General features: G+C 38.3%; 1 protein-coding gene across 1 annotated transcript in view; it reads left to right on the top strand.

The window, feature by feature from the left end:
- The first annotated feature begins 636 nt into the window (after positions 1-636).
- The window catches only part of LOC133874707 (DExH-box ATP-dependent RNA helicase DExH14), a 48,979-nt gene continuing 24,680 nt past the window's right edge, over positions 637-24,935 (top strand). Inside the window, exons 1-20 of the mRNA XM_062312587.1 lie at positions 637-926; positions 1,361-1,422; positions 1,595-1,763; positions 3,145-3,598; positions 3,711-3,776; positions 4,455-4,559; positions 4,659-4,961; positions 6,667-6,783; positions 6,871-6,930; positions 7,478-7,549; positions 7,685-7,801; positions 7,893-8,054; positions 14,568-14,633; positions 14,756-14,908; positions 14,988-15,071; positions 15,550-15,624; positions 15,708-15,839; positions 15,928-15,993; positions 24,583-24,648; positions 24,744-24,866. Coding sequence (XP_062168571.1) covers positions 817-926; positions 1,361-1,422; positions 1,595-1,763; positions 3,145-3,598; positions 3,711-3,776; positions 4,455-4,559; positions 4,659-4,961; positions 6,667-6,783; positions 6,871-6,930; positions 7,478-7,549; positions 7,685-7,801; positions 7,893-8,054; positions 14,568-14,633; positions 14,756-14,908; positions 14,988-15,071; positions 15,550-15,624; positions 15,708-15,839; positions 15,928-15,993; positions 24,583-24,648; positions 24,744-24,866 — 2,562 coding nt within the window. The 5' untranslated portion in view covers positions 637-816. The remainder of the gene's footprint in view (positions 927-1,360; positions 1,423-1,594; positions 1,764-3,144; positions 3,599-3,710; positions 3,777-4,454; positions 4,560-4,658; positions 4,962-6,666; positions 6,784-6,870; positions 6,931-7,477; positions 7,550-7,684; positions 7,802-7,892; positions 8,055-14,567; positions 14,634-14,755; positions 14,909-14,987; positions 15,072-15,549; positions 15,625-15,707; positions 15,840-15,927; positions 15,994-24,582; positions 24,649-24,743; positions 24,867-24,935) is intronic.

Below are 24,935 nucleotides of genomic sequence, written 5' to 3'. Positions count from 1 at the left end.
TTGTAGTGTTTTGGATTTGTATTTTTTTTTAATATATATTTTGAATTTGTATTTAGATTTGTTAATTTTGTACCAAAGAGTCCAAAAATTATTATTAATATTTTTTTTGAAAAAAAAGAAAACCTGTCTAAAACCCGGCCCAAAGTTGCTCCAAAGCCCAAATTAAAAAGCAGTTTTCAAACCACCGATTATAAACATAATAACTGCTAACTGCCTAGACAGAGGCGGTTGCGGTTATCGGTTTTAGCCAATAACCACTAATTGTAATTGCTTATACAACCATAATTTTTGATATGACTCGTAAATAGGACACGAGCTTAATACAAAATTAGAGGGTTAAGATTAAGAGGTTTGATCCGTTTAATTAAATGAGTTAGGTTAAGATTGATATATATAATCTTATACAGTTATACCAATACTTTGACACAACTCAAATCCGACCTGCAAACATAAATTACCACCTCTAGCCACAAGATGTTCATTATCCAAGCTTCCATCAAACGTTATGCCGTTTCCCTAAAAGCATGTCACCAGCGTTTTACATAAACGGAATGCCTTTGAAAACGTCATGTCGTCTAAGCTTATAGAGTAATTTTAACCCATGGAACTGAATCAACTGATGGAAGAGAACCAGTCTGCCAGACCACTGACTTGTCCTTCAAGCTTTCGCTCCGGTCTGTAGCCTGTGCTCTGTGCCCGCCACAATTCTCTGAGAAGAAACGCTTATAGGGTTTCAGATTAACCTTCACACTCGATCTTCTCCCAGAGGAAACGTTTTAAGGGTTTCAGAAAAAGCTTCACTCAAAATCGGCAAGAATGTTGCTTCAGCTTCCTCGCTTGACCAGCTCTCTGAGAGACCCCTTCGACGTCGACCAGGCCTATCTCCAACGCAAAATCATCCTACAAAATCATAATAGGCCTCGCAAGTAACCATTTCTCCCCGTTAATTTCTCTTCTATTCTCTGTTTGGTTGCTGAGAAATCACAGGGAAGTATGGGAAAGCAGAATTTGGATTTTAGAACTTTCAATAATTAGTATAACGTACTAACAGCGCGGTTTCAATACATTTCTCTGTTCTATTAATTATTGAAAGTTTTAACAATCTGGAAAACGAAATTCTCATATGAAGTGGGGTTACCGTGTTTTTCTTCGGAAAATTTAATCAATTCAAGGAACAGCGTTCAGGTTTTTTTTTTTTTTCCTTTGGTTTCTTAGCAACCAGATGGAGACGTAATCCGTTATAGGGTTTCTGATGTTTGTGCTAGGTTCATTGAAAGCATTTGTTGTTTCCAAATTGCTTTAGTTTCTGCTCAAAATACTACGGAAATAATGATTTGAATTTTTGAACTTTATTATTTAGTTCTGCGAGCTCACTTGATGAGTCAGAGCTAGCGCGGAAGATTGTACCCCGGTGGGAAGAAGGTACTCTAATGTTGTAATGGCTTACCGTATTTCCCTCTTACCTAAACCATTTACTTATCAAAAAAAGTAATGGCTTACCGTATTTAAACTATGCACTCTACACACGCACGCGCACACACTTATTTCATAGAATTTGTTATAATGTTTGTGTTATTGGGATTTTGAGGTGCAGCTTCGGTTGAAGTTCGACAAGCATACAAGCAATTTATTGTGGCAGTAGTGGAGTTGATCGATGGAGAAGTGCCTTCGGAAGAGTTTCGCGTGGTGGCACTCGCTGTTTATCGTCTTTTTGGCAGGCCAGGGGAGGAGGACAATTTTGATAGAAATATTGCCGAGAAGAAGTAAGTATTTAATTTCCCATTGTTTTAAGTTCTTTTTGTTAAGATGCAAAATAAAATTTCAGTAGGACTTGACTTTGGCTATTTGGCACGTTGCATTCATTTTTTTTTTTTAAAGTAATTCAAATTTATTAAAAGTAGAGAGGAGCGCAATCTTAATACATATGAAGTATATAAGAGAACCTTTAATATATAGAGAAAGAAGAGCGAAACTCAAAAAACTTAGTGAAATTAAAAATGGGCAAGCTATTGAACGCTACTATCCATGTGTAAAGGGAACGGAACAACATCTTCTGCTCTCTCCAAATACACCACATTAAACACAAATGAGCCAACCTCCACACTGCCAAAGCAATATGGTGTCCTAATTGTCCTCTCCAACTTTTTTTTTTTTGATAAGTAGAGAATTTTATTAAAGCGTAAAGGCATTGTCCTCTCCAACTTACCACCAACTCTCTCACCCTTCGAGGTATAACCCATGCAACACCAAACAACTAGAAAAGCGAACTCCATTATTCTCTCGCAATCTCACAATGAGGAAGAAGGTGATCAATGGATTCCCCACTTTTTTTTAACACATATAGCACCAATCCATCACAATAACATTCCTCTTTCGTAAATTATCAAAAGTCAAGATTTCTCCTAAAGCCGCCGTCCACCCTAAGAACGCTAGTCTCGAGGGAACCTTAATTTTCCAAATACTCTTCCAAGGAAAAGGGGAACTTAACGGAGTAGATAACACATTATAGTAAGACCTCCCTTCCAACAATTTCCTTTTAGAAGGAATCTTCAAATTTTATCCTCACCTCCTTGCCTTAGTTTTTGAGAATACAACAACTCAAAGAAAGCAGAGACCATTTCCACCTCCCAATCATGCACATCTTGTAAAGAATGTTGCAATGAATATTTCAATTTCAGAATTGCATATGATCCGCCACTCACGCATCATTACAATGTGCAATACTGAATTAATTCCGGATAAGAAAACTTCAAAGGCTGCTCCCCACACCACAAATCATGCAACAACCGCACCGTACATCCATCTTTCACCTCATACTTAACAAATTTAGAAAAACCTTCCACCCCTTCCTAATATATTTCCACGCTCCCACACCATAGGGCTCCGCAACCTCTTTTAATTGTTATATTCACGAGCTATATTAGTGAAGGATTTGCATAATCTGAGATGAAAATTGGCAATGCATTTATTGAAAAAGGTAGCCCAAAAGTTGAAATTCAGAAAACCAGATATGACTTATTGAATACAGACACTGTAGTGCTTGAATAGTGCCCCTCTTCTTGGTTTATCTGTTAGATGTAGAGTGAGAGTGTAACTAGAATTTATATATAAAGTGATTGAAGTTTTAGTAATACTGATATGCAGGTTAGAATTGCAAAAACTTCTTGGTCACGTGGTTTCTGATGCCAATCTGCAGAGAGTTGCCTCCCTAGCTCAAAAACTGTTTGGGTTGACACCTAGTGATCATGGGCCTCCACTTGTGTCAGAGGGGCTTGTAAACGGGAGTGGTAATGATTTAGAATTTGGCGCTGACCTTGTTTTTCAATCACCAGCTCGCTTTCTGGTGAATGTTTCTTTGGAGGATGGAGAATTATTGGGTGAGGAAAGCACTGCACCTTCTTCTTCGTCCCATGAAGGCTGGTATGAACCTAATGAGACTCGGCATTATCCTTCTACTGCTGATGGGGGAAATTTTAATTTGAGTTGGTTAAGAGATGCATGTGATCGGATAGTTAGGGGAAGTACTTCACAGCTTTCCAGGGATGAACTGGCGATGGCCATTTGTCGTGTGCTTGATTCAGACAAGCCTGGTGAGGAGGTATCACTAGTTATTCTTATTTTGGTTTTGTTACTGTAGCTTTTGAGCATGTGCATCATGACAACTAAGTTCTTGGTAATTTTAAATATTTTTATTTTATATCTTTGTGAAGATTGCTGGTGATTTATTGGATCTTGTTGGGGATAGTGCATTCGAGACTGTTCAAGACCTTGTGTCGGTAAGGATATGAATCATTCTCATAGTTTCATGAATTTATCTTGGGTATTTACATTGATTTAGTTACCTTCAAAGCTGTCTTCCAAACTTGCCAATGATTGTTTAGAAGAGTGGGCTGGTTTCTATACTTTTCACACGTGATATTTGATATAATGATCTTATTTCGAGGAATTAGTACTTAGTTGGATTTGAAAGTTGAAATAATACGTTTTTCTTTTCAAAGGAATTGCTTAGTTCCTTTTTGTTAGCACTGTGCAACTACTTTTTGCACTATCTGGTTAACAACCTTCAAGCATCATGTAGATTTTCCAATTGCAGTTTATTTTTAAAAGGAGGCTTTTTGAACCGATTGGGTTGAATTTTAATTGGATAAAGACTAACTTCTTTTCTTCTCCATTCTCCTAATTTGGTAGTTTTCAACATTGGATGGCTTATGGTGTGTTTGACAACAGGGTTGAATCAGGATTCTTCTCTATTCTTCTCTACTTTTTTCAAAAACAAATCATATTTTATTTAACTTTTTCAATTTTTTTTTTAAATTTTATCTCACAAAGTCAAACCTCGAAATTCGCACAGTGAATTAGAATTAAATTCTGATTTCAGAAAATTCAATTCTCAAATGGACCATTAATGTTGCAGAACTCTAATATGGTTTGGAAATTTCTGTTCCTTTTTTCAGCATCGCAAGGAACTTGTTGATGCTATCCATCATGGGTTTCTGGTATTGAAATCTGAAAAAACGGCTACAAATGCTCAATCACGTATGCCAAGTTATGGTACTCAGGTACCATCTTGTTTTTGTATGAAAAGAAAATTTTCTTATTCACTTATAATTCATTAAAGATTACATTTGTCATCAAGTCTCTTCCCACTTTTGTTTTAGGTTACGGTTCAAACAGAGTCTGAAAGGCAAATTGATAAACTTCGGCGCAAGGAGGAAAAACGACATAGACGAGGAACAGAATTTGGGACTGAGAGTGACTTGTCTGCTGCAGATTTTTCTTCTTTACTTCAAGCAAGTGAAAGAAAAAGTCCGTTCGATGATCTGATTGGATCTGGCCCCGGGTCCCAGTCCCTAGCAGTTACTGCTCTTCCTCAAGGAACTGTCAGGAAGCATTATAAGGGGTATGAGGAGGTCATTATCCCCCCAACACCAACTGCACAAATGAAACCTGGAGAGAAACTGGTACCTCTCTTTTGTTGTTATTTACATTCATATTCATCATAATAATTATGAATCTCATTTTATTGACCGATCTCTCACCCTTCGTTCTCAAAATTAATAACTTTGAGACACGTCAATTGATTAGCGAGCAAGATGATGGGTAAAGTAAAAGTGACTTAAGGTGAAACAGAAGATATGATCTTATGTGGCTAATGAGCATTTTGTGTAGCAAATTTCTTAGAGTTGGAACACCTGTTTGGGATATGTTGCTATTAGTGTGTCTGTAAATAATACTGCCAAATGATGTTTGATGTTGAACATCCCACATTGCTAAGGTATACCTGGGTTGTGGGCTTTATAAGCCTTGAGCAAACTTATGATGACCCGTTTTTTTTTTTTTCAAACGTAAAACGAGTCATCACAGTGGTACGACTACGTATTGCTCAGCCAACGTATGGCACATGCCCCATAACATGCACCTGATAAACAGAGTTATATCTACAACGGAATTCATCATGATACCATCTCAATTATAGCGGAAAAGCATAACTATAAATAAACCTGTTGTCTAAACAAAAGTGAGCCATAGCACAAGTCTAACTGTTTAAGGCTTAATAACATATAACTATTACAAAAGAATGGCTTATACAAAAGAATATGTGACGCATACGTCACAAGCCATATACAAAAGTACTCAAAATAAGGACACCATAGTCCATCCTACTACGACTGTCGCTACGGGCTTCAATCGTAGTAACTCAAATATAACGCTATTGGATCATCATCCGCCTCAGAAGTACTTGCAATCATAAGAGCATCATCTACACTGTTGTAGTAGTAGCCACATCCGCATAGGTAAAAGAATGAGTCCACCGTCTCAGTATAAAACATACTAAGATCTCAGTAATATTAAACTAACTGAGTTTTCACAAAGAACCAACCTAACCTTTATTTTTAGTCATGCGAGCACTATATCAGTCGACAATTTACCAATAGCTAATACAGCAAACACCGACTATCCAGAAAACATTTAAGACATATTATATAGCTATGAACATATGTAGAAGTTCCAGTCTACTGCTTGAAAGTTTCTACATATAGGCTTTTCTACAATAATACTTTGATATCAATGGCTCAGACATACATATACGTGATAAAACCGTTGCGGGTATACGCATACATATAGGTCTTAAGCTCTAAAATAATGGTATCTAGTTTACCATACTAAGACACAAGTATTTCCTTGCTATAGTAATATCGGTATCTCGTACATCGATGCTCGAAAGCACATATATATAGGTACTTATATCCCCAAGCTTTGGGTAACGTTGGTCTCGATACAATGAAACTCAATGCATTTTTATTAATTTTAAATCATGCAACCATCCAATAGAAATATACTAAGCTCTTTCTATTTAAGACTTTTATGCATACTAACACGTCTAGTAAAACTACTCATAGCATAAAAACATTACTCATGAACCAAATGCTATATATGCTATGCATGAAACTGGTTACTGTGGGGCTTGGGTCCCCCTGCTACTGTTAAGCTGCTGTTTTACTGTTTACTGCGTTTGCTGCTGTTAAGCTGGTGTTTTACTGTGTTTTGCTTGTTTGTACAGCCAATTGGGTCAGTATTGCTTGCTTTACTAATACTTTTAGGAGTTATTTGTTCATGTTAATCCTTCTCTTACTCATTTTCTGTTAAACTATCATATGTTGTCAGATTGAGATAAAGGAGTTAGATGACTTTGCTCAAGCTGCTTTTCGTGGCTACAAATCTCTGAACCGTATTCAGAGCAGGATATTTCAAACAGTTTATTATACTAATGAGAATATACTAGTGAGTGATCTACTTTTAGTTATGGATTACCATAGCAGTGAAAATGTTGCTTTTAATATTTCTGAAGCATTTTTAATGTACTTGCAGGTTTGTGCTCCGACAGGAGCTGGCAAAACAAATATTGCTATGATTTCTATTCTACATGAGGTGTGCAATCAGTTAGCTGTACCTTAGTTCCTCTGCTGTTTTGGGATTCTGGATTTACTTTTAATTTTATGCACTTTGAGGTGGAAGTCTGACAATTTGGTTTTATAAAAATGTGATTCCCTTGGGCAAATTGTGCAGTCAACTTTCCCATGTGGGAGAGGTTATATGTAATGTTGTGAGCTGGAGAGATTATTACATCCAATGTTGTTTATACATCCTTTTTCATTTTTTATTTTTTCTTTGATATACTGACATCCCTTTTGTTATGTCAAATGCATATGTAAAAGTATATGCTCTCACTTGCTGAATGTCTTTTTAATCATACAAGAATGTATAGAAGATTTTGGCTGTTGAAGATAGTTTTATCTTATTGGTGATATTATTGATATTATTGATATTCATGATTTCTTTTCGGTTGTGAGTACGTAAAATGTTTTTGAACTCAAATTTAACCTTATTATCCACTTAAATGGAGAAAATGATATGGCAGTGCCTGTTATAATCTCTGAAATTCAGATGTATGAGTGAGTGATATGTTTCATGGCAGATTGGACAGCACTTCAAGGACGGTTACTTGCATAAAGATGAGTTTAAGATAGTTTATGTTGCTCCTATGAAGGTACAACCAATCCATAGATTACTCTGTCCCTTTTTCTTTTTTTATATAATTCATTTACCTATTTTTTGAGGGGTGGGAGGGAGGTGGCATGAGCAATGGTGATCAACAGCTTATTTTTGGCCATGTCCTTTCTAGGCATTAGCTGCAGAGGTAACATCAGCATTTAGCCATCGTTTATCTCCATTGAACATGACCGTGAGAGAACTTACTGGAGACATGCAACTTTCTAAGAAAGAACTTGAAGAAACTCAGGTTGCTTTCTATCAAATTAGTCATGCTTAGGTTTCCATGGCAACATGCATAGAGAAATCAGTGGTTTACTTTCTTATTGCTTGTCAATCAGATGATAGTGACAACACCTGAAAAATGGGACGTCATTACGCGGAAGAGCAGTGACATGTCACTTTCAATGCTGGTGAAACTCTTAATTATTGATGAAGTGCATCTCTTGAATGATGATAGAGGCCCTGTAATAGAGGCACTTGTTGCTCGTACCCTCCGTCAGGTAAAGATTTAGTGATGATCATTTCTTCTTATGTTGAAAGTTATCACTTTTATCAATCTAAGTGAGATGAATCTGTTCGATTGAAATCTATGCTTGTAATGGTTAGGTGAGTTATATCAGTCGTTCTCACTCCTAGTCTTCAGCTTTAGCCGCCTGTTTGACATTAATGTATAATTTTCGTGTTCTCATTTCACCTCCGTCTCTTTTACCAGCTTAGAGAATTCAGAGTGTTATATATGTTATTTGGATGCTCTGATCAAGCATTAAATTCTTCTTTCCTTTTGTTATGGTTTTTGTAGTGGAGCTTACAATGTCATTAGTTTTTCCCTCTTAGTTGTGAATTTCATAAATTTTTCACCCAGCTGGTCCTGAGCCTGTGGAGAGTACAAAGGTTTGATAGGTAGACAGCTGTTGTGAATTGCATATATATATATATTTTAAAATTCATAAAAAAAAACTCTTAGTATGTCAATTGACCAGTATCCATAATGAAAAGAATAATTTAGAGACTCTTTCTATAAAATCAGAGCGTGATGGGCCAACTGAGGATTGCTTCCGGATTGTTATGTGGTAGCTGAATGTTGAGTAGATTAAAGTAAAAATTGTATCAGATGGGCTATTTAATAGAAATATTTTGTGGCATAGAATCCTAAAAATGTGTGGAATGAGTGTGGCCTCAAGGGAGGTTTTCAACGGGGTTAGAGGTAGCATAAGATAATATAGAAAAAAAGCGAATGCATTTGAGAGAAGCTAGAGGCAATATTTATATTGGAATGATGAGGGAACAAATTTGTAAATGCTGATTTCCTCAGACAAACACAACAAGGTTTTAATTTAATTAATTATTATTATTATTATTTTTTTTATAAATGTAGTATGGTGTCAATAAACTTGTTTTTCGCTATTTGTAACATTGGCTAACTTTACATAGATTATTGAATCTTGTTGGTGGAAGTGCATTCGAGAAAGTTTTACGCAATGGATTTTGGTACCAAAATAATCTTTGTTGGATATCTAAGAAACCTTTGTTTTGTTGTGTTTAACATTGAATAACTTTTTTGATGATAAGTAATCGAAATATCATTAAAAGCGTAAAACGCCCTCTGTAACACCCTTGTCTCACATTGGAAAGATGGAGAGTAGACAACATAGAGTGTGTGGTTTATAAAGATAGTCATGAGTGGTAAGTCACACATTGCCTAGTTACTAAGTGAAACTAGACTTTATAATGGATTCTAGGGAAGTTCTAAATTGACTAGTCCTTTTGGGGGGATAATGCAGATGTGTTTAGCGTTTTTTCCTAAATCGTTATACCCCAAAGTACACAAGAAGTATATAAGAGAAGCGACCTAGCTAGTAGAGGCAAAAGGAACAAGAAAATCATGATAACTAGTCACCAAAGGAGAAGCAAAAACGCCTGTTCAAAGATATAATATGTTAAAAAATAAAGACTTAATTTTCTCTAAAGTCCTCTCACGGTCTACAAAACTTCTATTATTTATTTCCCTTTATAGACACCACAAAAGATACGAAGGCACCATCTTCCACACAACAACACTTGGAGTGCTGCTATTAGCCCACCAACAAGCATAGAAATTGACTTCTTGTCTAGGCATAACCCAAGAAACCCAAATCGACTGAAGAAAACATTTCAAATGGTACAACCAACCTCACATTGAAGAAGATGGTCCACAGACTTCCCAATCATTTTACACATACAACGCCTATCAACCTCAATGATGTGCTGCTTCCAAAGATTGTCCATGGTAGGGATTTTTTCTAAGGTTGCCGACCAACTGAAAAAGGTCACCTTCAATGATGGAACCTTAGTCCGCCAAACACTCTTCCAAGATAAACATGAACTATCATGACAACCCATGACACTGTAGATGAATTTGACACCAAAGAACCATTTTTTGGAAGAGACCCAACTCAACTTGTCCTCCCATTCCTGTCTCATTCTCGCTAAATACACCACCTGAAGAATGAGGCAAATGCATCCACTTCCCAATCATGAGTCGCTCTAGCAAAACTCACGTTTCACTGAATGACACCTCCAGAAACTTTCATGTGAGTTGCAACTAAAGTATCCTTTGCGCAAGCAATACCAAATAAAACTGGAAAGACTTCCTTAAGGGCCGTATCCTTACATCAAAGATCATGCCAGAATCTAACCTTCGAGTATCTTCCACCTTAAATCTGGTATGACTACAAAACTTCCCCAACCCCTCCTAATATTCTTTCCATAAAAATGAAAAGGCTTCTAACTTTATTCGTGGATCTTGTTGTGAATGGTGCATTTTAGAAGGTTTTGCTACCAAGAAAGCCTTCAAATGCCATATCCTATAAGATAGAGTCAATAGATCTTTCAGGTTATCTACTTATCAAAAAAAAAAGAAAAGATCTTTCAGGTTATCTAGATTTTGCTTTAGTTTTTCCATAAGCCACTGGATAACTTTATTCTTGGATCTTGTTGTGAATGGTGCATTTTAGAAGTTTCTTTACCAAAAAAAGCTTTCAAATGCCATATCCTATAAGATAGCATCAATAATTCTTTCAGGTTATTTAGATTTTTCTTTAGTTTTTCCATTAGCCAGTTGCTTATTGCAGAAGAAAAAATTTCAGTTAGTGCTGTAAAGTTCAGATTTGTATCTTGGGTAACTTGTGTTTGGATGGTTCATTAACTATTCAAAAGTGTTGTATTACTGGAAAAGGGACAATCTGTCTAGCGGTTAAGGACGTAGATATGTATCTGTACTGACATTTCAATTCTTAATGGATGACAAGTTTCATCCAACCTGATGATATGTATTACAAAATTTCAGAGTGTAACAACGATATTTTTCTAAGGGGGCAACTGCTACTTATGTGAAATTTATGTTCGGAACCATTAGGTTTTAAAAAAATCATTTAATTAATTGAAATGATAAATAATAAAATCACACACTTAGGCTTGGTATAAGTATTTTTGCCCATAACCATTCAACCTGTGAGCTTCCCTTTACTATAGCTGCCACCTCTATGCCGGGAATGGCCACCCGAGGCTGCGACTTCTCCTTTTAGGCCATGGCCAGCCCTGTGTAGTCAGTGTTAGCTCAAACTCAACATCATTGGCCTGGTCAATCCGGGCCACTTCCACCCTAGTCTATGGTTCAGCAACTATCCAGTGGTCATTGCTGCCCTTCCCCAACAACTATCGCTGTCAGAATTGCTGGAAAATGCCGCCACTTACCTGAATCTAGCCTGCTCATTTTTAGCCAATTTCTTCGAATCAAGCCTCCATTGGTATGTTTTGGTCTTGATCTTTTATTACTTGAAGTTCTTTTCCCTTGATATTTTTTTTTGATAAATAAGAGAAATATCATTAATGAGCGCAAAGCGCAATCAAATACACATGAAGTATATAAGAAAGGCATCAAGAGGAAGAAGAAAACAAAATAAGGAAATTATTAAAACTAAACATTAAAGGTGCAAGGTACGCAGCCGACCAAGAGTACAAAGAATGAAAAAAGAAGGAAATGAGTTTCTCAATAGTTCTTTCTTTGTCCTCGAACTGTCTCTCATTGCGTTCCCTCCACAAGCACCACAAAAGGAAACAATGGACCATCTTCCACACGACCGCACTCCGCGAGCGACTACCCGTCCACCAGCAAGCGAATAAATCTACCACCCGAAGGGGCATAACCCAAGACAAACTGAAACGACTAAAAATGGCGTTCCATAGAGCACAAGCAACCTCGCAATGAAGAAGAAGGTGGTCCACCGACTTCCCATTCAATTTGCACATACAACGTCTATCAATCACAATAACACCCTTCTTTCTGAGATTGTCCAAGGTGAGGATCTTCCCTTGCGTAGCCGTCTAAGCAAAGAAAGCCACTTTCAAAGGAACCTTGGTCCGCCAAATACTTTTCCAAGGAAAATGAGTAGCCTCTTTGCAAGCAAGAACCTTATAGAAAGATCTAACATCAAATTTCCCTTTGTGGGAAGGAGACCACTAGAGCTGGTCATCCCCATCACAATCCACTCTGGTAGAGTACAACAAAGAGAAAAAAGAGGCCAAAACATCCATCTCCCAGTCGTGGGCCGCTCGAAAGAAACTAACATCCCATTGAAAGGACCCGCTCACCACAACCAAATGGTCTGCAACATGTGCATCCTTAACAGGCGCTATATCATACAAAACTGGGAAAGCTTCCTTAAGGGGCACCTCACCACACCACACATCGTCCCAAAAGCGAATCCTAGATCCATTTCCTAAAATAAGTCTGGTATGGCTGCATAGCAAATTCCACCCATTCCTAATATTCTTCCAAAGCCCCATTCCGTGTGATCTAGGGGGGTTTAAAGAACACCAACCAGCCCAAGTAGAGCCGTACTTTGCATCCACAACAGATTTCCACCAAGCTCCTCTCTCATGGGCATATCGCCACAACCACTTCCCTAAAAGAGCCTTATTGAAAATCCTTAGATTCCGGATGCCCAAACCGCCGTTTGAAATAGGAGAACAAACCTTGGACCAATTAACCAGATGAAATTTAAATTCTTCACCTGTGCCACACCACAAGAAATCTCGATGCAGCTTCTCTATGCGATTAGCAACACTGGAGGGAATAGGAAAAAGAGAAAGAAAGTACGTAGGAAGGTTAGAGAGAGTGCTTTTTATAAGGGTAACTCTACCACCCTTTGACAAATACAACCGCTTCCAGCTAGCCAGCCGCCTCTCAATCTTACCAACTACCTCATCCCAGTTGGACTTAGCCTTAAAAGGGGCCCCCAACGGAAGTCCAAGGTACTTTAATGGAAGAGAAGAAACTCCATAGCCCAAGATACCAGCCAAATCATCCATATTATCCGCATGGCCCACAGGAACCAACATTGACTTATCCAAATTAATCTTCAAACCTGAAACAACTTCAAAAGATAGAAATAACATACGAAGATAGAGGAGATGATCAGAATTAGCCCCGCAAAACACTAAAGTATCGTCTGCGAACAACAGATGAGAAATGTTGATCACTCCATTGCTGCCAGAGCCCACTGAGAAGCTAGAGAGGAAACCTCTCTGAACAGTAATATAGAACAACTTACTAAGGGCCTCCATCACAATGACAAACAAGAGGGGCGACAGAGGGTCACCTTGTCTAAGACTATGGGAGCTGTTGAAGAAACCAGAAGGGGTGCCATTCACCAAGACCGAGAAACGCACCGAAGAGATACAATGCGCTATCCAAGAACACCATCTCTCCCCGAAGCCATATCTTCTCAACTTATACAATAAGAAATCGCAGTTAACATGATCATAAGCCTTCTCAATATCCAGTTTATAGAGTAACCCTGGTTCACCTGACTTGATGCGACTATCCAGACACTCATTAGCTATAAGAACAGAATCAAGAATTTGCCTACCTCTCACAAAAGCATTTTGTGGATTTGAGATAATCTTCTCCACAACCCTTCTCAGTCTATTAGCAAGGACTTTAGCAATGATCTTGTAAACGTTACTTACAAGACTGATAGGTCGAAAAGACAGATTTAATGGTTGTTGACTATAGGGCTTGATTGAACTTATTTGGGGTTTACGATCTCTGAATATGATTTCTTGAAATTGAACCTTAAAATGTTAAATTTGGGACTTGACTTAAATATCGCCAGCGACTATCAAGCTTTTGAAATTGTTGGAATATTGGCCAGTCAGTGGGAAAAGTGAAAAAAAGTTTGCATGATGAGAAATTGGGGTTATAAGAAATTGATTTGTTTTTCACAAAAATGATGCTTCAAATGTATAGTTGGGAACTCCAAATAACGAAGAGCAGCACTGATTGCAGCTAATTTTAATGAAATTTTTACTAATTAAAGATTGAAAATCAAAGGTTAGGTTTAATCCAATTTCAGAATTCTATGGTTGTGGTTGTTATCGTATAAATTCGAAGATCTCCAATTACTAGTTTGAATATTTAATAGAATGATGTGATAGGAAACAGACTAAATATTTAGTGAATCTTATGGACTATGGAGTTAAAGAATTTGTAGTGAATAGTGATTTTGCAGTATCGCACATATGTGGCTAGCACATCTCTCTATCATGATTAATGATATCATAGTCAGTATGGTACCATCATATGGGTTGGGAGCATTGCTGCCCAATGCGGGTTCATTTGATGAGAACGTCAAGAATTTGAGTGTGAAAGATTATGGTACTTCGAGGATTTGGATTGTGATGGCATTGCCCGGGTGTTTGTTGTGTCTTATAATAGGCGTGTACTAGGTCAATTGGGGATTTATAAGCGATTTTGGGGGAGGTCCTAATAGTGATGTGTCTTTTTAGGGCATTGTATAGGTACAGTTAGCGTGTCTTTGACTGACGTGATAATTAGGGTATGTAAATCTATATGTTGGTGTCACCGAAGTGTTTGCTTGTGGCATAGTACTTTAGCATTGATTACTTGTTACCAATGGATATAATTGATTATTATTCTTTTTTACTGTCTTCTAATCTTTTTCTTTTTACAGGTGGAGTCAACACAAACAATGATACGTATTGTGGGGCTTTCGGCTACTCTACCGAATTATTTGGAGGTATTTTGGCCATATAATTGTTGCTTATAATTTCCTTCTAATTAGCCTCTAGATGTCAAATTTGAAGCCTCTTTTGCGCTTAACTTTTTAATGTGGATTGCATCTTTTTCACAAACACCCAGGTGGCACAATTTCTTAGAGTGAATCCGGAGGCAGGACTCTTCTTCTTTGATTCTAGCTATCGTCCTGTGCCTCTTGCTCAACAGTATATTGGAATCAGTGAGCAGAACTTTGCAGCTCGTAACGAATTGTTGAATGACATATGCTATAAAAAGGTTTCTGCTTTACATATTGGTTCATGTGTGTCATTTGTTGGAATGACAATTTATTGGTCTATGATGCTTTTTGTGCCAGATTGTTGATTCATTAAGGCAAGGTCATCAGGCAATGGTGTTTGTTCATTCACGGAAGGACACAGCAAAAACAGCACAGAAATTGGTAAACCCTTTTTCTCATTTGAATATCAATTTGGATGTGTTATTTGCCTTGAAGTCCTTGTGTACAAGTTTCGACTAAAAGGCCTTTATCATCAAAATCTGTCAGCTTGTTATTTAAGTAAGCTTTGGATTGTTGTCAAAGCAGAATCAGCTTTAGCAATATTCAATTATGCACCTATTCAATTTTAACTCATAATGACTGTTCCGTTCATATATGGAATATTTATTTTTACTTGTCTGCATTTTTGTCTGCAAAAAGATGATATTATGATGTCATGTACCCCCCCAAAATATTGATTCCTTCCATTCTCCAACCGATGATATATAAGAAATGTTTTATGCATGTATATATGTATTGTGAAATGACATCTTGTTAAATCTGTGAAACAGAAATGTATGTGTCTATAATCAGGCAGTCTTATTGAATCTTATCATTGCATGCTTTGCTTTCACTAAATAATATACGGCATATTGGACAGGTTGAAATTGGCCGAAAATATGATGATCTCGAGCTCTTTAAGAATGATACGCATCCACAGTTTAGCTTAATCAAGGCAAGGAACTGATTCTTCATTCTCTCTGGTTCTTATGACCATTTATCTATTTTTGTTCATAGATATCCCTTTCTGCTTTTCAGAGGGAAGTAGTTAAGTCCAGAAACAAAGATCTTGTTGAACTTTTTGAATATGGGATTGGTGTTCATCATGCTGGGATGTTACGTACTGATAGAGGTCTGACTGAGCGGCTTTTCTCTGATGGACTCTTGAAGGTAGAGCTCATTCATTTAACTCTTAGCTCAGTACTTTTGGATTTTTTTTCCTGACATTTTTCTGCATTTATGTAATGCACTGCTTTAGGTACTAGTTTGTACAGCAACTTTGGCATGGGGTGTAAATCTTCCTGCTCACACTGTTGTGATTAAGGTTTGTACAATTTTTTTTTTTTTTTTTTGTTTTTTGTTTTTTTTTTGTTTTTTTGTTTTTTTTTTTAATTTTATTTATTTTATATGTTCTGCAGTTTAGCGGTTGCATTAATGCAGATTAAGTTATTAAATTTTCCAATCCCATAGTCAAAGACAAAGTGGATAATAGACTTGTAGGGATAAAGTTTAATATTCCATTATCCAGATTGAGTGTTGTTATTTTGATTTTCTAGATAGGTGCTCTCTCTTCTCTTTGAATTAGGAGTATCGTGTATACATCCTGTGTGCTATGGGGTGTGCCCCCCTGCGCTTTTTGATATATACTTATCAAAAAAAAAAAAAATTGCTTCACTTATAATTCTCTCTATTTTATGCTAGGTCAAACTTATCCAATTCTTTGATGGTTGACATGCTTAGAGTATCTTTTACTCTGTAGAAGAGTAGGGTAGTGTTTTTAACCCTCTACTGAAAAGTTTGAACGCATACTGCAACAATTTTTTTTTTTGAGCCAGCTTGTGTAAAACTTCGGCTCTCCATTTGTTGCAAACAAATTTGTGATTCTGTCTAGCAGAAATCTCATTAGGCAGTGGAAGGCAAACATTATCTGTCTGAGGAAACTAAATTGGATCTCATTTCTAGCAGTGTTGTGCGAAGCTTGTGGGGATGTTGTATTCTTCATCATAAAGTCAAAAAACTCCATCTTTGAGATGTTGTATTCTCAAAGAGTAAGGTGTGACGTCCCACATTGCCTAGGTATGAGAATGAGGATGTGCTTATATGTATATTCGCACCCTTCTTGATGGAACGCATTTTAAAGCCATAATGATCATGAACCTATCAGAACTTTGTAATTAAGTGTACTTATGTGAGAGTAGTATCAGGATGGGTGACCTTCTGGGAAGTCTGATTCGGGGGAGCCAAAAGTGGACAATATTGTGTTGTTGGGGGTAAGTTGTTACATAAGGCATGGAGGCGAGGATGGAGTTGGCTAAATTCCATCTAAAAGGAAAACATTTGAAGTTAAGTCGTATTATCTGATAATGTAAGGTCCAATCTCAATTGGAAGGGTATTTGGAAAGTTAAGGTGCCCCCGAGAGTAGTGTTCTTTGTTTGGATTGTGGTTTTAGGGAAAATCTTAACTTTGGATAATTTACGAAATATGAATGTTATTGTAATGGAGTGGTGTTGTATGTGTAAGAAGTGTAGGGAGTCTATTGATCATTTCTTCCTTCATTGTGAATTTGCAACTGGATTGTAGATTGCGATTTTTCAGTTGTTTGATGTTGATTGGGTTATACCTCGAAGGGTGAGTGATTTATTGGGAAGTTGGAGGGGACTATTTATAACTCGTCAAGCTTTGCAAATCTAGAGGTTGGCTCATTTGTGTTTAATGTGGTGTCTTTGGTGAGAGCGGAACGTTAGGAGTTTTGAAGATTGTGAGAGTGATGCATGGAAATTGGGCTGGAGTAGTGTGCATATCTCTAATTTTTATGAGTTTTTGGAGTTATGTGCTTCTTTTTCTATATCTCCCGTTCTCTTATATACTCTCTGTGTACTAGGGTTACGCCCCTCTGCGGTTTGATTGATACACGTTTCTTATATAAATAAAACATGTGGATTGGTGTTACTCAACGTCAAGAGGGGCATCCGGTAGAATCTTGCTTATGTGGGATAGGAGGGTTGTGGAGAAGATTAAGGAGTGTGTGGGGGAGTTTGTTGTTGCCTGTTCATTTAGAGATGTAGAAGATGGCTTTGATTGGTCTTTTGCAAGGGTTTATGGGCCTAATTCTGATAGCATTAGAAGGTCTCTTTGGGTGGAGTTGGCTAGCCTATTTAGTTGGTGGGATATGCTGTGGTGCATTGGTGGTGATTTCAATGTCACTCGTTTTCTTAGTGAAAGATCGGGGGAAGCTCGTTATTGCCCCGCTATGATGGAGTTTTTTGACTTTATTTTTGAGTAGGACCTCGCGAGTAATTCTAGAAGTCCTTTGTGTCCCTCCAATAATGATGTGGCTTTTAAAATCACAATTTGATTAAAATTCAATAGTGATCAATTAAAAGTCAAATGGTGATTTTAAAAGCTACATCATTATTGGAGGGATACAAGAGGGATATAATAGGGATTTCTAACATTACTCGGGCCTCATGGATCTTCCCCTTGTACGGGGGTCTTTTTACGTGGTCTAATAATCGGGATTCCCTCTCTATCAAGAATGGATAGATTTATTTTTTCTTCGAAATGGGAAGCTAACTATCCTGGTTTGTTCCAAAAGAGGTTGCATAGATTGTGCTCGGATTATTTCCCCATTCTCTTGGATTGTGGTGGTATTCAGGGGGGCAAAAGACCTTTTAAGTTTGAGAATATGGTTAAAGGCTGATAGTTTTGTGGATAGGGTGAGGCAATTGTGGTCGTCGTATCGCTTTCAAGGCTCTGCTAGCTTCATCGCTCAAAAGTTTAAGGCCTTGAAGGTTGATTTAAAAAGCTGGAACGAGCAAGTGTTTGATAATGTGGAGGCCCATAAAAAAGCTCTTTTGGAAAAGTTGTGCGCTCTTGATAGTTTGGAGGAAGAGAGAGTGTTAGTTGCTAAAGAGAAGTTGAGGAAAAGCTAGGTTATTAGTGAGTTGAGAAAACTACTTTTTTGGAGGAGATCAGTTGCAGACAAAAGCAAAGGTTTTTTTTTTTTTTTTTTTTTTTTTTTTTTTGTTGTTGCTAAAATAGGGTGAGCCAACTCGAATAGAAGGTTGCAACTGCATCGAGTCGTTGTCTGTAAACGACTCAGTTTCTTCTGACCAACCCTTTATCAGGGATCATATTGTTCACTACTTGAGAGTTTATTTTTAGAATCGTTCAGTTGGCAGCCCAAGCTGGATGGCCTTGCTTTCAACTCTATAGATGTGGAGGAGGCCACTTGGTTAGAGCATCCGTTTGAGGAGAGGGAGGTCTTAGAGGTGGTGAAAGGTATGAATGTACTAAATTCTTCCATTCCATAGCCAATTCGAACAGAAGGTACAACTCTATTGATTCCTTATTGATTGGTGATTCTATTTCTTCTAATTCGGCTGAGATAGGTGAGCATGTAGTTTAGTTCTATCAAGATCTCTTCTCTGAGAAGCACAGATGGAGGCCTCGGTTGGATGATCTTTCCTTTGATGCTATTCTAGAGTCAGAAGCAAGTTGGTTGGAGAGAGCCTTTGAGGAGGAGGAGGTTAGGAAGGTAGTGTTTGCTATGAATGGTGACAAAGCGCCGGGTCCTGATGGTTTTACTATGGCTTTCTTCCAAGCTTGTTGGGAGGTTTTGCGCTTGGACATTATGGAGGTTTTTTCTGACTTTCATGCTAGAGAAGTGTTTGAGAAGAGTCTGAATGTTTCTTTTATTGTTCTTATTCCCAAGCTTCCTGGTGCTATCTCTCTCAAAGATTTCCGGCCCATAAGCCTTGTGGGAGGTATCTACAAGATTATTGCTAAAGTTTTGGCTAACAGATTGAAGACAGTTTTGGAAAAGGTTATTTCCAAATCTTAGAGTGCCTTCATCAAAGGGAGGTAGATTCTCGATCCGATCCTTGTTGCTAATGAGTGCATTGATAGTCGAATTAGATCAAGGGAGCCGGGCGTCATTTGCAAAATGGATTTAGAAAAAGCTTATGATCATGTTAATTGGGATTTTCTTTTGTATGTGTTGAGGAGATGCGGTTTCGGGGGCAAATGGTGTTCGTGGATAGATCGATGCATTTCTTCTGCGAAATTTTCGGTGCTAGTTAATGGGTCGCCTAATGGCTTTTTTAGTAGTTCTTGAGGCTTGAGGCAAGGGGATCCTTTGTCCCCTCTTTTGTTTGTGTTTGTTATGGAGGCTTTGAGTCGTATGATCACAGCGGCAGTCAGTGGGGGTTTGTTGGATGGCTTCAAAGTGGGTAATGCTTCCTTCTTTCATCTTTTGTTTGCTGATGACACTTTGATTCTTTGTGATGCTAGCTCCTCTAAATTGTGGTATTTGCGGAGTCTCTTTCTCTTATTTGAGGCTGTTTCGAGTTTGAAGGTAAACTTGGCTAAATCCAGTCTTATTCCAGTGGGGGATGTTGTTCAAGTGGAAAGCTTAGCCGACATTTTAGGGTGTGAAGTTGCTTCTTTGCCAGTGAAGTATCTGGGTCTTCCTTTGGGGGCTTCCTACAAGTCCACTCGTATTTGGGATGGAGTTATCGAGAAGGTTGAAAATCGGCTGGCTAGTTGGAAAAGGTTATACCTCTCTAAGGGTGGAAGGGTGACCCTTATCAAGAGTACTCTCTCCAACTTACCTACTTACTACATGTCTCTGTTCCCTATTCCAGTGTGTGTTGCTGCACGCATTGAGAAGCTACAACGAGATTTTCTTTGGGGGGGTATGGGAGTAGAATTTAAATACCATTTGGTGAGTTGGGCAAGGGTTTGTACCCCAATTTCAAAAGGGGGGCTTGGCATTAGGAGTTTGGTGTTGTTCAATCGCGCATTGTTAGGCAATTGGTTATGGCGTTTTGGCATGGAAAGAGATGCTTGGTGGAGAGTTGCGGTGGACTCCAAGTTTGGTAGTTTGTGGGGTGGGTGGTGCTCCCGTGAGTTTGCAGGGACTTTTGGAGTAGGGTTGTGGAAGTACATAAGGAAAGGATGGGAAACTTTTTCCAGATTTCTTAGATATGAGGTGGAGGATGGGAGTAGGACTAGATTTTGGCATGACTTGTGGTGCGGAGATACGGTTCTAAAAGAAATGTTTCCTGATCTCTATGGTATTGCTCGGGTGAAGGATGCGTCAGTGGCTAACAATATGGAGATTTGGGCGGGTCCTTTCAGTGGAACGTGAGCTTTGTTAGAGAGGCGCATGATTGGGAAGTAGATGTTTTTGCCTCCTCCTCCCAGATTTTGCACTCTACCAGGGTGAATAGTGATCGGGCAGACTGCCTTAGATGGGTCTCCTGGAAGAAAGGTGTGTTCAGGGTTAAATCTTATTTTGGTTCCCTGTCGTGTTCTGGAGGAACTCGGTTCCCTTGAAAGAGTGTGTGGCGGTCTCAGGCACCCCCGAGGGCGGCTTTCTTCACATGGGCTGCAGTTCTAGGTAGAATCCTTACTTTGGACAATCTCAGGAAGAGGCACATAATCATTGTAGATAGATGCTGCCTATGCAAGCGAGATGGGGAATCAGTGGACCATATACTTCTGCATTGTGATGTGGCCTCCACTATGTGGAATAACATTTTTTCTTGCTTTGGTATTTCTTGGGTCATGCCTAGGAGTGTGCTAGACCTCCTTGCTTGTTGGTGGAAGTCTGGGAGTTCAAGGAGCGCTACAACATGGAAGATGGTGCCTATATGCATTTTTTGGTGTATTTGGAGAGAAAGAAACCTTAGGTGTTTTGAGAACCTAGAGAACTCCCTAGAGGAAGTGTTAGAGCTTATTACTTATCAAAAAAAAAAAAAAAAAAAGGAAGTGTTAGAGCTGTTTCTCCACACGCTGTATCTCTGGTCGATGCCTTTTTTGTACCCTTTATCCATCAGCTTTACTGATTTTCTTGCTTATTTTTCCTTTTCTAGTTAGGTGTTTCCTGTTGTATACTTCCAGTGTACGTAGAGGCGCTTTACGCTTTCAATAAAACTAAATTTACTTATCAAAATAAAAATAAGGCTCTAGGTCCTGATGGTTTTTCTATGGCTTTCTTTCAAGCTTGATGGGATGTGATCAAGACATGCATTATGGGGGTGTTCCATGACTTTCATGCTTGTAGTAAGTTTGAAAGAAGCCTTAATGCCATGTTCATTGCTCGCATCTTGAATAAATATGGGGCTATTGATCTTAAGGATTTTTGGCCTGTTTGTCTTGTGAGTGGAGTTTATAAGATCATCGTTGAAGTTCTTGCCAATAGGTTGAGAAGGGGTCTTGGAGAATATTATTTTGAAGCCCCAGGATGCCTTTGTTAAAGGTAGACAAATCCTTGATTCAGTCCTTATAGCAAATGAATGTCTGGATATTAGGATCAGATCTGGTGAACCAAGGGTGATTTGCAAGCTAGATATTGAGAAGACCTATAATCATGTCAATTGAGAGTTCTTACTGTATTTGTTGAGAAGGTGTGGATTCGGGGAGAAATAGTGCTCTTGGATAGCTCAATGTATCTCTTTGGTGCGCTTCTCCGTTTTGGTGAATGGCAATCCATCCAATATCTTCAGTAGCTCCCGTGGGTTGAGGCAGGGAGACCCTTTGTCTCCCTTTCAGTTCATTATTGTCATGGAGGCTTTAAGTAAAATGCTTATTGCAACTGTTGGTGGGGGTCTTCTCTGTGGGGTCTAGGCACTTTAGTGTGGTTAATATATCACACTTGTTGTTCGCGGACGAGACTTTGTTTTTTTGTGGGGCTAATCATGATCACCTTTGCTATCTGTATGCTTTATTTTTATATTTTGAAGCTGTCTTCGGTTTGAAGATTAATTTGGCTAAATCAGAATTGGTTCTTGTGGGTAATGTAGATTGGCTAGCTAGCATTTTGGTTTGTGGGGTTTCCTCTTTGCCTTTGAGGTATCTTGGTCTTCCGCTGGGAGCCTCTTACAAGGCCAAGTCTATTTGGGATGGTGTAGTTGAAAAGATTGAGTGTCGGTTGGCTAATTGGAAAAAGATATATTTGTCCAAGGGTGGAAGGGTTACCCTCATAAAGAGTACTCTTTTCAATTTACCTACGTACTTCATGCCTTTTTCCCCTTTTCTTGCTGGTGTAGCAAGTTGCATTGAGAAGCTCCAACGAGATTTCTTGTGGGGTTGGGATTGGTGAGGAGTTCAAATATCATCTGGTTAGTTAGTTTAAGGTTTGTTCTCCAATTTTTGAGGGAGGGTTGGGGGTTCAGAACGTGAAGATGTTCAGTCGTGCTCTTTCTAGGAAAATGGTTGTGGCGCTATTTGCATGAGAGAGAGGCTTGATGGAGAGTTATGGTAGATTCTAAAGTTGGTAGTTCTTGGGGTGGGTGGTGTTTTATTGGGCTAGTTTGGCAAATACTTTCATTTTTTCCCAAAAAAATTAACTTCAAACATTCCACATTTTATATCACATCAACCACTTTTAACAATTTTTTTTTTTTCCACTTTTTATATCACATCAATTATTATTTTTTTTTGATAAGATCACATCAATTATTTTTTAACGACTTTTTTTTTTCTTTTCCTTAAATTCAAAACTTTTTTTTGTTTTTTTTTTGTTTATATCATATCAATCACTTCTTATTACTATTTTAAAAAATAAAATTCAACTAAAAAACCTTTACCACCCATTGATCCCTTGGGCTGTACGTGGTGGGGTTATAGAAGAATATTAGGAGGGGTTGGAAGACGTTTTCTAGTCATACCAGATTTGAGCTGGGAGATGGCTCCTAGATCAGATTTTAGGATGATTTGTGGTGTGGGGAGATGACGCTTAAGAAAGCCTTTTTGGATTTATATAGCATTGCTTGTGTGAAGGATGCTTCTGTTGCAGTTCAGTTGGATCTTTCTAATGTTTCCCTTTAGTAGAATATAAGCTGTATTAGAGCGGCTCATGATTAGGAGGTGGATGTCTTGGCCTCATTCTTCACTTTGTTGTATTCATATAGAGTGAGACGGGAAGGGAAAGATAAGCTTTGGTGTACCCCTTCAAACAAACGGATGTTCGATGTTAGATCCTTTTATAGGGCCTTGCATGCAATGATGGCATTCCTTTTCCTTGGAAGAGTATTTGACGGACCAAGATTCCTTTGATAGTAACTTTTTTCACTTGGTTGGCGACTCTAGGAAAGATCTTTACCATGGACAATCTTAGGAAAAGGCATGTCATTGTGGTTGGTAGGTGCTGCATGTATAAGAGGAATAGAGAATCCGTGGACCATCTTCTTCTCCATTTTGAGGCTGCCTGCGCCTTATGAAATTATTTCTTTAGTCGCTTTAGGCTGTCCTAAGTTATGTTTAGCTTGGTGGTTGATTTGTTTGCTTGTTGGTTGACGGGTGGTAGCTCTTAGAGTGCTGTGATGTAGAAGATGGCGCCTCTTTCCTTTTGTGGTTCCTTTGGAGGGAAAGAAATGATCGAAATTTCGAGGACCGAGAGATGATGTTAGATGAGCTTTTATGTCCTTTTTTTATTCTCTTTATACTTGGACAGCTGCGAGATCTCTCACAAGACGTGGCATGACCCAAACTAAACCAAATAACCCGAAAATAATGTTCTATAGCACTAGCTATCTCGCAATGGAGCAAGAGGTAGTCAACGGATTCCCCACTCTTGAACCACTCTACAACAATTATTTTCGCTTCCTTAAGCTGTCCAAAGTGAGAATCTTACTTGAAGCAGCCGACCAAGTGAAGAAAGCCATTCTCAAAGGGGCCTTGCTCTGCCAAATACACCTCAAAGGGAAGGGAGTGCTGTCATGGGGGATTAAGACATTAAAGAACAATCTTATATCAAATTACCCTCTCTTGGAAGGATCCCAACAAAACTTGTCTACCGTCTTGTTTAAATTTATTGCACTTATAAATATATTAGCCTTTGTAGTATCTTATAGCTTTCGTTTTATGGTCCTCTTACATTTTTGTGTTCCTGGTGTGATTCTTCAGGGGACACAATTATATGATCCGAAGGCTGGTGGTTGGCGAGATCTTGGCATGCTAGATGTTATGCAGGTAAGACCTAAATTTTTTTCTGAGAAATAGATCTTAAAACAAGTTGATTTACTGTATAGCTAGTTTGACTGTTCACATTGATATCTCTGTTTTAGATCTTTGGACGAGCTGGTAGACCTCAGTTTGACAAAAGTGGTGAAGGCATCATAATCACATCTCATGAAAAACTAGCCTACTATTTGCGGTTGCTGACAAGTCAACTCCCTATTGAAAGTCAGGTACTACTAATATGTCGCTCGAATGATTTTGGTAGCTCAAAAAATTTGTTGGAGATTTATGTTTTGTGT

This window comes from Alnus glutinosa, chromosome 8 (assembly GCF_958979055.1).
Source record: "Alnus glutinosa chromosome 8, dhAlnGlut1.1, whole genome shotgun sequence".
NCBI classification, from domain to species: domain Eukaryota; kingdom Viridiplantae; phylum Streptophyta; class Magnoliopsida; order Fagales; family Betulaceae; genus Alnus; species Alnus glutinosa.
The sequence above is the reverse complement of the archived record's forward strand: the minus strand, read 5'-3'. Positions and strand labels throughout refer to the sequence as shown.